The sequence below is a fragment of the Scleropages formosus genome, chromosome 4 (assembly GCF_900964775.1).
Source record: "Scleropages formosus chromosome 4, fSclFor1.1, whole genome shotgun sequence".
NCBI lineage: Eukaryota > Metazoa > Chordata > Actinopteri > Osteoglossiformes > Osteoglossidae > Scleropages > Scleropages formosus.
In genome coordinates, this window is record NC_041809.1 from 19,340,030 (window position 1) to 19,352,298 (window position 12,269).

The 12,269-nt window shown below is 48.5% G+C and overlaps 1 protein-coding gene across 8 annotated transcripts in view; it reads left to right on the forward strand.

Moving 5' to 3' along the window:
- Nucleotides 1-400: 400 nt before the first annotated feature.
- The window catches only part of igsf9bb (immunoglobulin superfamily, member 9Bb), a 110,584-nt gene continuing 98,715 nt past the window's right edge, over nt 401-12,269 (forward strand). For all 8 annotated transcript variants that reach the window (XM_018755302.2, XM_018755304.2, XM_018755303.2 and 5 more), the window contains exon 1: nt 401-734. In XM_018755302.2, coding sequence (XP_018610818.1) covers nt 671-734 — 64 coding nt within the window. In that variant the 5' untranslated portion in view covers nt 401-670. The remainder of the gene's footprint in view (nt 735-12,269) is intronic.

A 12,269-nucleotide genomic window follows, 5' to 3' on the forward strand; every position in this document is an offset into this window, starting at 1 on the left:
CATCCGAGGCTGAGATTAGGGAAAACGGATGACGGTCGCTTAATCCCATGGCGTTTCTCTTGTACCGAGGAAAAAGGTGCAATACCTGGCTGATCTGAGTTACACACAATTCCAACGGAGCCTGTTTGTTCCTAAACTTGCGCGCAACGTGACTGTTGGCAGACGCGCAGCGCGAACCGACGGGAAGATGCTAACTCGGCTCCCTCATTGCGCATGATACTGCGGTTCCCGTGCAACTTCACGCTCCAACTCACCTTGAAACGGGGCTCGCCTGCCGCGGGCCTCCGGAGCGACGGGCAAGAAACCAATCCACGCCCCCCGGCCCTCCCACGCCGGCCAATAAGCGCCCAGCGCAGGCGGGACGCTGCGGTTAAAATGTCAAGCTTGGTTTCACGTCGCATCGGCGAGCTCGCCCCGTCCGCCTTCGTCGCGCTGGTCTGCGGGTGCTCCGTCTCAGCGAGAGGAGGGATGCGAACGGCGAGAGAGAGGAACGGGAGACGGGCGAGAATGATGGCGAGAAGCGGCCAGGAGAAAGTGCGCAGGGCATGAATAAAAAGGGCTTTGAGCAGCAGACTGAGCGTTCACCGCGCTGGGGGGCTCGGCTATGAGAGATTCGCTGAAGGGGCACTTTGAGATATGATGTGGTCTCCTCCTGGCTGGCAGTAGTACTATGATTTGGTATGTGGCCACTTTGATAGCAAGTGTGTTCAGCGCCCGAGGATCGGCCGCTCAAGGTGAGTCGAAGTGCAGCGCGACGCGGCAACTTTGGGCACCGCTGCACGGCAGACGCCCGCTTAGTTTCCCCGCGCCCGCATCGCATCCTGCTGCCGGAGACTGTGTGTGTGTGTGTGTGTGTGTGTGTGTGGCTTCTCCTTCCAGAATTGCGCGAAATTGCTGTTATTAACATTGAATTCTCCGCCTCCCGGCTGCGCGCACCGCTTCCCGACCCACCACAATTTTACAAACACAGCCAAGCGCTCGCGTGCCTTTTTCTTTCCATCCTCTCCATCCATGCATTCCTTTTTTTTAGACAATTCAAATGTGCATCTTTTCCCGTGCAGACATTGCACGTTTTTAAGGAGGATTCTAGCAAATAGACGCAAAACTGCTGCTGGAATAGTTGGAAAGTGGCACTTACTTGGCGCAGGAAATGACATGAAGATATATTATAATATTTATTTGAGATTACATTGTCTTTCACGGTCCGAACTTCTCCGTGTCCTTGTGAAACTAAGGTTAATTAATAGAAAAAAAAGATATATATTTATATATATAATATATTCATGCATTTATCTTTATGGGAATAATAGCGGTTCTAAATGGCGGTTGATTAAATAGATGATTTCCTTCATGCGGAAAGTGAAGTATTGTGGATATTGGCAGCATTGTGGCAGAGAGACATCATGTTGTAAGGCTGCTGAAAACGGTGCGTTTCCAGTTTATTTATGTATTGTGCCATTATTTATTGCTTTATTATTGAACATTGCGTTCTTTAGTGTTGAAAGCGCTCGGTGATGGTTTTGCCAGAGAATGGAAGGATGTCTGGAAGGCTGCGGTGTCCCCTCGTCATTCCGCTGTGTCCTTTTATTTTAATTTTTTCGTGTGTGTGTGTGTCTTCAGGTTCCTCGTGCGCTTTGCATTAAATCCATCGTAAAAAGCCGTTTTGAGCCTGCTTTCCGCTTGCTTTCGTATTGCTTTTCCAGTTCTCATTTAATCGCGGGCTAAATTTGAGGGGATTTGGTTGCAGTTTTCAGCGCTCACGTTTGATGCGAACGCGTTTGTAATTGAGAGGGAACTGACCTGGTCCTGATGGACTCATTTGGCCTTGCAGTTCCTCTCGCCGCCACAGGGGGTCGCGCGTTTTCATGATCCAGTGGCGCTGCTGCAACAGAGGAGGATCACTGGACTGCAGCACCTGGCCTTGCTGTCACTCTTGGGGATGTACCTAAAGTCACATTTAATATTTTTTGAGCTTCATTCTATTTCTTAACATTTACTGCATCATTGCATTCTAAAATCAGACACTGCCTGGCTCTAGTCTGTACCGCACGACTCCCCCCCCCCCCCCCCCATTACGTTTTTCTGGAAGTTTTTCTGAGAGCTCACATCAAGTTCCTCCAGTGTCCAGGGTTGTCTGCTAAGATGACGCTTTTCTATCCTTTTTATGTGAAATCCTACTTTGTGTCATACGTTTGACAGCGGCAATTTATGTCGCAAAGACTGAGACAGAGCAGCCATGCGGTTGACTGTTTGGCTTTTTACGCCTACGGTTTCACTAAGAGTCAGTGAAGCAGCTCAAGGTGAGGCGGCGCCGTCCCGCCGGCCGAGGTGATGGAGCGTGGCGCAGTGCGGCCTGGGGACCGAGGAAGATCCTGTCCCGCTCCGCCGCTCGCTTGTGCGCTAGCATGCATATGCTACCACCCCCCCACACACACGCGCACAGCTCCCCTACTTCCCCCCTACGCAGCCAACAATGGCAGAAACACAGACCACCAGAGGCTCCGTCCTTCTGCCTTGACACTGCTGTCTCAAGCTGTCAGCTGGCAGACGCCTTCACTTTCACCAACAGTCCCCTGGATGCGGGCCAGAATAGCTGCTCCCCCTCCCACCCCCTGTCTACACAAACTAAATGGAAATCTCGCTGTTAAGAGTGCCTTGAGCTAAATGGGATAGCCGGGGCGAGCGCAGCTAATGGGGACCGGGGGTGAGATGGCAGCAGGATGCTCCACACTTGTTGAATTCTCCCCGCGTAACCCTCTCCCTTTTGGATGACTGGGGGGGAAGGAAGTGTATCTTTAAACTTGATGGGAGCATATGCCCAATAATGGTCTGTCTTGCCTAAAGTGATGATGACTAATTGGTGTGCTTGAGCAAGTGCCATGCTGGTTCTCTTCATGCACGCATGCACGCACGCACGCAAACTTGCATGCACACATGTAGTGGTGTTTGTGGGGGTGGGGCAGTGTGGCAGCTGCTACTGTGCTGCAGATTTACCCTGGTGGAGGAGAGGGGTCCTTTGTCGGGAGCTCAGGCGGCGGCCAAGTGCGTTCCGTGTGGTGCGGTTTGTTTCAGCGCTGGTGACGGAATTATCCTCTGAACCAGTTTGGTTGCTGCCGGTCTTCCGTGAATTGACTTTTCTGGGTCGCACTGAATTTTGGACGAAAATGGGATTATGCTTGTGATGCGTGCCAAGAGCTAAAACAGGCTTTTTTTTTTTTTTTTTGTGACGCGTCTTCTTTTTTATTTATTTTTTAGCAGGCCACAACATAGATGAAACGCATGTTATTTATAGGTGAAAAGACATCAATATTAAATTGCAATGAAGCCAGGAATCCTTCCTTGTTAGGATTTTCAAAGTTCTCCAGTAATCCACTCCATCTATTATGTATTGCCATATTTGTTTGCCGTGGAAAAGAATGGGATTTATGTCTCTTCAGGTAAAAAGGCTCGCTGGGTCAAGGCACCTCTCGACTCTGATTCCACTGAACTCTGCTTTTAATCATCTTATGCCGCTGGCCTGTAGTGGCAGGCTCACTGCTGCCAGGTCACATGCAACGAGGGTTTTCTCTGACAACACGATGTGACCGACTTCTGATGACCTCGCGGAAATCCACCAAGTGCTGCAGGAAGCCCTGAGTCAGTCAAAATTAAAATTGATTTTATTGCCATGGAGCTGGGTACTATGGATCGGAGCTAAAGGACATAGGAAGATGATTTTTTTCAGTTTACTGAAATGGTAATATTCCTTTAGTGTGGTATTTTACCGTAATGCACGTTGTCTGATACTTCTCCTAAGGTAGGGTACAAACCCAGTTTGCCTGGCCTTCCTGCATTTTGTTTGACTGCTGTACCATCAGGGTACCTTTAGACTGAGGGGTAAGCGAGTCCTGCAGAACTTTGGATGGCTCCATCCTGTACACCACAGGCTCATGACAGTGTTTCAGTCACCTTAAACCCAACTTTCTTCGCAGAATACCGCATTCATTGTATTGTATTAGTCCTATTTGGAAAGAGGAACCAAAGAATTGACATAGTAATTCTATTATGGAAATATAGTTGTTTCAGTGAAAGCATAGAGTATCCTGCCCCACCAGTCAAATGAAATGAGTCCAGCAGGAGGTGCATGGCTGGAATAGATTTGATGAGAATGACTCTGAGAACTTCAGCACTGTGTGTCTGTGTCACTGGAAGAGTCAGTTTGGACAAGGCAGAATTCAGTCCTAGACTTTGCTGTGTCACTATGAAACGAAGCAAGTTTTCAACCTAGCGTGGTGGAACAGCGGGGGTGCTCTGATGACAGAGGCGACGGCAGGCTCACCGACTTGTCTTTCCTCCAAGTGCATTCCTGATTCCGGCTCGTGGCCTCATGGCGTCTGCCGGCGTTGCCCAGATTCCATTTCCCCCATCTCAGCACTTCAGAGGCTGCTGGCCCAGCGTCCTGTCTGCAGCGTGCCGTCCGCAATCCGGTCTCGGCCACGCTGCCGGTCCGCTCGGTGGTTTCACATTTAACCCACAATTTAAGCCCCCACCTTGAAAAGCCCCACAGAAAATGTTTTCACCACTTTACCTGTTTCCCTGAGAGGTGTGTAAGATGTGGTAGCTTTCGAAAAAAGTGGAAGGCTTCAGTGTGTATCTCCTCAGACCATCCAGATCACACATTATCCCTGGCAGATGCCCTTCTGTGACAGTTGTTTTTTTTTTTTTCTTTTTCTCACTTAGTTGTGGTTGACAAGGCTTTTGCATTGCGGTTCGCAGTTGCTGTAACTCATAACTGAGTCGGCTTAAGCTCTGGCTCTGATGTCTTGAATTGGACAGAGAGAAGTAGCCAGAGCTCTCCAACCCAGGCAGCTGGCAAGCTCCATCAGAGCTGTGAGCCTTCACATGTTATTAGGCAGGGGGCTACGGCTTGAGCTGAAGTATTACGCTCTTCAAAACGCCTTGCCCAGCCTCCGGAAAACTGCCACGCTCGGCCGTTCCGATTTTATAAAACGATGCAGGAGAGGAACTACCAGTGAAGGATATTCCTCAGACAGTAGCGCTTTTAAAGGAGCTCAGTACACAGTCATAAATTATGCATAATTTCACTACACTTAGCTTCGGTCTAGTTAAGGTCAGGGTATTACTATTTTAGGCTCATCAAAACAGAAATGAACTCTGTTATCGTCACAGATTTGGGCCAATTGTACTTACATTAAGTCCTCCCTAGACTCCAAGCAGCATCACTGCACACAGACACGATTTCAGCTTTCTCCTCATCGGTTACGATTGAGGTTCAGTCTAGCCTTCTGTCCGGGGTTAGGTGATTACCAAGGCTGTAATGAAAGTCAATTAATGGAACACATTAAGCAGGAGTCATTTGTTTATGAGGGTGTCATATTAACCTTTTAAGGACACATCAGGGGACAGTCAGATGGATAATTGTGTACAAATAAAATTGTGTGCAGGGCACGCTCATGATAGCAAGGTGCAATAACCGTTCTGTACCGTACATAAGATGCAGGACTACGGCGTGTTGTTCTTCACCTGTTAAGCTTGCCGTCTGTTTCTTAAAAGGACCGACAGCCCAAAGACTCGTGACGGTGTTTTGAGACGTTTCGGTGATGTGCAGTTTCCGAGGAGCTCCCACAGCCGACTTTTGCAAAGTGGACCGCTCACGCAGCAGGGTGCCCTTGGTTGCCAATGGAATGCCATGCGTGAGAGTATGTGTGAATGGGTGCTTCTCGTGGCACGTGCGCGCAGTACGAGGTTGCATGAAGATTTTTGGCATCTGGCCGTTCCAGGTCATCTTAATGGCAGAGTCTATCTGGAGAGGAGAATTGCTTCACTTTGCAACTTCCTGTCTGCCATAAATAATGTATGAGCCAAGGACTTGGTGTGGTGGGGGTTGGGGGTGAAGGGGGCAAGGCTGCGAGTTCACACTTTCAAAGTCTGCTTTAGGTTTATGTAAAACTGTGTTCCACGCACTGGGAATCACAGAGGAGCAGCCTCTTACCTTTAGGCAGCGATAAGCTCCAAATTTTCAAGACAGATTGGCACCATAGATTTACACACTGAGTGTGCAGATCAAGAGAACTGGTTCTAAAGACCAAGACCACTACCTCTCGACCCCCGGTGATCTGGCTGTACAGATCGATTCGAATCGGTGGTGACTTGGACCAAAGCAATCGTTGGAAAGTTGTTGAGGTTTGAATTTACCTTTTTGACATTTGATCCTTGAGACGGACATCCCTCACTTAGTGTTAGGGGAACGGTAAAAATGGCAGGTAAACAGCAAGTGGCGCTCGGGTGAGGCGAAGGTCGGCGCAAGGGCATGAGCAGCAACCGAAGTTCATGTAGTTGAGAACCTTAGTTTAAGGCTGTGAGCGAGATCCTTCCACTCTGCCCTGGTCCCATCAGACTCTTTCCTGGGCGCGATTCATTGTTGGCAAGTGAACAAGCCAATGTTGGTTGCACTGTAGTGCCGTAGCAGATCTTGCCAGGAAAACAAAGACTCCCTGTGGAAAATGGATGCATTACTGCTTATTTCAGTGTTTTGCCCGCACTTCCATCTGCCATGTTCTGTGTATTCATTTTTTTTTTAGCATTGTTTGGTTAGTGGTTAACCCTCCAGTGAATGGATTACCTCTTTAGTCTGTTTGTGCTGAAACAGATTTCATGTTGTACTTCCCTACCTCATTTGGCTACTCTAGACATTTAAGTCCAAAACCAGCAGGTTCGATGGTCAACTCTTAACTCTTGCCACTTGGTTTCCCTCTTGCCAGTTGGTTCAATCCACAGGAATCTCGCCGGGGCTCTTGGGTACCGGCCTCCACTTTGTGGTTACTCAATTTTTCTGTCCACCGAGGCGACTTTGAATTTTTTTCCATCTTTGGCCTTTCTCTTGATTAGAAGCTTTGAGAGTACAGATTTTTGCCAGAATCGGTTGAAGAATGTTCTTTAAACCAAATAGGTGCTACTGAATTATTGCATGACTTGTTGATTCAGGTTACCACACAGGCTTGATGGACAAAGTGACCTCATAACGACCCAATTTATGACACATTTATTGCATGTGGTGACTGGAACTGAGTGACTTATTCAGTCACAGGTCACCTTGTGTATTTCAGGCCATCCAGGAAGGCATTGCTTGGTTGCAGGGAACCCCTGATGTTCACCAGCTGTCGGGCACAGAAGACAGCAAACAGACCTGAGATGAACCAGATAGTCTTGCATTGGCACTCTTCATTACTGTATATCAAAGTATACTTGCTTTAATAGAAGATTTCTGTAGCCCGCCACCTCTCCCACTCCTTCTCGATGAACTGCAGAGATCCCTTAGCAGGTACTCTCCTCCAGCAGTGCCTCATTGATGCCCCAGCAGACAGCCCACCAACGCAGCTGTGCTCAAGTATCTGCGTGCAATGGGAGACCAGGATTACATTATGACTGTGCAGCTGGCGAAGGACTCGCGCATCATGCAGATCGATACTCTTTACTTTTTCATGTTTGATTTGTGTGAAATGGTGGGACTATCTTTAGTGCTCATGTCTATAAATAACACAGGTTAGTCCTCTGCAGCCATGTTCATGCTAAGATGCGGAGAAGGGGGTTTATGCTTAGATCTCCTTGTCATTCATAGTTTGAAACTTTGCCAAGCAAACTGTGGTATGAAGGGCAGTCTTATTTTCAAGCCAGTGTCTTGGAAAAAGTCCCCGGTGTGGCTCTCAAGATCACTAAAGCAGAAATGGCTTTTCTGTTCTTTATATAAAAAGACATTTATTGTGCGCTGCTTTAGGGCACAGTACTGACATCTTCACCATAAAACGAATTCATCCCAAAATACATGAGAGGCCACTGGTCAATGCAGAGCTCCTCATAGTATACATTAAAATACACAGAATGCAAACACTCTAGACACAGTGACAGAATGATTTAGGCGCACTCTGCATCAGAGCCACATCTGCTGATTAAAGTTAAATATTTCATGGGAGCAAAGGAGGGAAACTGGCATCGGCGGTAATGTAAACGACGGGAAATCGCCTTTGGCAGGGAAGAAAAGGCCAAGAATGTGGGAGAAAGTGTACGGCGGCGAGTGACAGCTGGAGCCCCGCGTCCCGTCCGTCAGCGTGTCGATGTGCGTTTGCGCGCGTCTTTGCCTGCCGGCTCGGTGTCGGGGCTGCCAGCCGATGATGGACGATGGAGGAGGCAGGTGAGCGTGGTGCAGCGCTGTGAGTGATGAGGGTGCCGGTTGTGTGCGTGTGCGTGTGTGTGTGGGAGAACGCGGGACTCGGGTGACTCAGAGAGGGGGTCGATGTTGTAGAGGGATCTTACGCTCATAAAGCCTAGCGGTGTGTTGGTGTGCGTCCACATACGCGCACACACACGCACGTTCGCACGCGTGATATGCGCACCCCGCAGAGCCTGCGTCTCTCCGACAGCGCGCAGAAGCCCCCAACCTGCATGGACCAGGCTGAGCCAAGCAGCATTTACTTAGCCTCCAGTCATCTGGCAGCTTGGCCTGTTCTTTGCCAGTTGCCTGCGCGCTGAATAAGTAGATTAAGACATCTTATCACGAACGGTGGGAGTGCTTTGCCGTGTAGAATTTCATGGCTGTATTTTCCCCCTAATTGGCCTCTATTTTTGCCGGAGGCCTTTGCTGGGAAACATGGTAATGCACAAAGGCAAGAGAAAAACTGCAGTCCATGTCAATTCCATTAGGAGATGTCTTGCAGTCTGGGTTTGCTCCCAGGCCTGGGAAAATGCTCTCGTTGTTGCTGGTTTGACTAAGGGGTGGTGGTTAAGGGTCAGTACATCTCAAATACATGCATGCATTATTTCCGCTGTTCGGTATGCAAATCACCTGAGTGCAGTATCCATATCATCTGATATTTGGCTTGTTACTGGGCTATGTTGCCAGAAACATGACACAACATAGCCTGCAATTATGCCATTAGTATCTACTTTACATCTACTGCTTTCCCATGTGTTATTGGGTTTGAAAAAGTAGCGTCGAAATTTAAATATGGGAATCCTATTACATTTTGCTAAAGCTTGAAGCGATACTGGTGCTTATATTCAGTAAGGAGGCCACAGGAGCTGGAAGGAGCTGTCAGTGCTCAGGCTTGGATCGCAGACTGTCGCTCTGTGGGTCGTCGTGGCGACCGGCTCGCATACACCTCAGCTTGGGTGCAGCTCGGGAGCTCGTCAGCGCGTGTCGCCCAGGGGACCGGGCCGGGGAGGGGTTGTGACGGGCCGTTCTGTCTTGCGCTCATCCCTTCTCCCAGCGGCTGCTGCACTTCCTCCTCCGTCTCGTGTTACAGCTCCCCATTGATGCAGCGTCGCCTGCTTCGTCCGGCTCATCTCCTTCACTGGCATTAAACATTCATGCGGGGGCCATTAGACACCGTGGCCCAGCACCGGCTGCATTCAGGAATAATCTCAGCCTTCCTCTCTGGATGAGGCCCCCTCCCACTACTCCTCCGATTAATATATCTTCACATCTCTATATACACCCATCCATCTCTCTTTATTCACGTGTCAGCGGTACAGATCTGTACAAATTGCATTTATCAGTCTCCAGCTGTTAACGTGTCTGCTGAAAGTGAACATCACTTCTGCGCTTCATTCAGGACCTCTTCATGGGCGTGTCGCTGCCAGGAGATCAGGCCACTCAGGGTGCGTTCACTCCTATTGATCGTCTTCTCATGCCGCTACCGGTTCCGTTGCATCCGCTTGAGACTTATAGATGGAGTGCGTGCTGCCTCACTGAGTTTGTTCTAATATTCTATAGCTTGGCAGTTAAAAGTATGAATAGTATAGTTATTTTGCGCTTAGCTTGTCTGAAGAAATTTTGAGGGTGAAATATGTGTGGGGAACAGGAGGCAATGAAAGGGCCTGATGTTGTCCCCAAATTATTGGGGAGGTTGGCTTTGTTTCAAATGCAATTCTTGACAAAATGACATATTTTTAGTAATACAGTGTGTGTGTATATATATATATACACACACACACACACACACACACACACACACACACACACACACACACACCCACCATCTGAAACCGCTTATCCCGTGCGGGGTCGTGGGGAGCCAGAGCCTAACCCAGCAGCACAGGGCGCAAGGCTGGAGGGGGAGGGTACACACCCAGGACGGGACGCCAGTCCATCACAAGGTACCCCAAGCGGGACTTGAACCCCAGACCCACCTGAGAGCAGGACCCAGTCAGACCCACTGCACCACCGCGCCCCTCCAATACAGTATGTATTTTCTGAATATTCCTTATGATGCTGTACTGATCACTCCTGGGGGTTTTTGGGATGTTTTTCCTAAAGTCATGTAATCTATTGGGTGATGGTCATGTTGTAGTGATGGTGGTACTGCCATGCGTCTACTCTGTGTAGGGGAAACACTGCCTTGTGTCGTGGTGCTCAAAATGTTCACGGCTCTCGTACTGCTCTCCCCATCCGGGTGTCTCCCACAGCAAACGAAGCAGTTTGTGGTTTTCAAACGTGAATGTGCGTGATGTTTTCAAATATGTTTGTAGATATTTCTTTTTTTTTCTCAGTTTGGTTAGTTGCAAGAGCACTAGCAGCCGTTGACTTAGAGCTCGTCACGTCCTAAGGTGGGGAAGTGATCAAAATCCATGTCGTTTGTCATGCGTGAAAGGCTTAAAGTCAACTTTTTAAACCTGGCGGGGACGTGCTGGAAGGCTGACTGTGGTATTAAAGTGTGCTACAACTCTGCTGTCACCCACAGTTTATTCTTGGATAAGCTGCAGATTCCAGACCCCTCTGCTCTGAGCAGATCCAGAAGCGTCTTACCTATGAAGACAGCTGCATGAGAACAGAAATAACTCCCAGCAATGAATCTGTCATTTTAATGTCAGATTTTTGTACAAAACTAAGAAAAGTCGTTGCATAGCGACAGAGGAACTGCTTATAAAGCGCGTGGCAGGACCATCTAGGAAGCATCTCATAGCTGAACCCAATGCAGGGGACTGTTTCTTTGGAAGGTCCATCAGCATCACCTGCTTTCTATATCATGGTTTCTCAAATGAGGCCACAGGAAGCCACCCTGCATCCAGATGCTCACTGCATCACAGCTGTTGCTTTGGAGTTGATGCAGTGAGCATCTCCTTGCCTAGTAGTGAGCACCCTATGAAGCAGCCAAAAATTATTTATGGTGTTTATGGCTGTGCTCTCAACTCACTGTCAACTCAGGAGGAAGAAAGTAGACAAAGAACCCCTCAACACGCCGTTCTACTGCGATTGCCCGAAGAGATGGGCGAGCAGAACGGTGAGGGGGGAACATGAACATAGCGAGAGAGTCACTTGCAGGGGGACTGTTTGAAGCCTAGCTGATGAAATTATGGAGCATTCTCCACGGACACATCATACATGGAGAGTTTCACAGGAGACGAGCGCTCCGACTTTATTTAATCTCTCAGGCGTCAGCACCTCCTCACGGCTCTCCTTCTTCGAGACACATGAAACGGAACATTTTCCAGACCGCGACTGAGGCGGCAAATTTGCTGGTCTCAGTGTGACGTCAGCAAAAATAATAAGTACAAAAAATGGATTTACCACCTAACGCCACGAGCTTAGTTTAAAATGTGCCCCTCTGGGGTGTTTTAGAGTTTTGTGATGAATCGCTGAATTGTACAGGACCTAGAATTTCTGTGAAATAGTTGAAATAAAGGTAACAGCAGAAGGAAACTCGTACTCAAAGGTTAAAGATGACCATTCGTAGATGTTTCTTATTTCAATATACCACGATTAATTCACAGATGAAAAACTTAAGTATGTTTTGATGGCATTTGTAAATTTCAGAGCAACAGGATGAGAACCAGGTGCAGCAATTTGAAGAAGGAGATGGAGGGCATCTCCATTAGTTCTTCGGACCTAACTGACCCTCAAGGACTCATAAAATTCGAACAGTAGATAAGCCAGAACTTCTGCTCAAAAAGCCATGCCAACTGCACATCTGTGCAGCGTTGTACCAGAATTCACAGTGTTGTTAAGTTGTATCTTGTGTCTGATTGGTGGTTTTTGTTTTCAGCCTGTGTTCACCCAGCTTTGAATGGTGAATGGAAGGGTGTTCGGGCGGCACACGATGGTCTCTGGCGGCTGACACCCCATCGACACACCATCAGTGTCCTCTGTATTGCAACCCACTACGTCCGCAAACGTTAGCAGGAGGTCAGCGCACCCGAAACTGGCTCGGCGTACATACCACCCTATACAACCGTCTGGAAACGTGTGTTTTTTTTTACCACCATATGCTATAGCT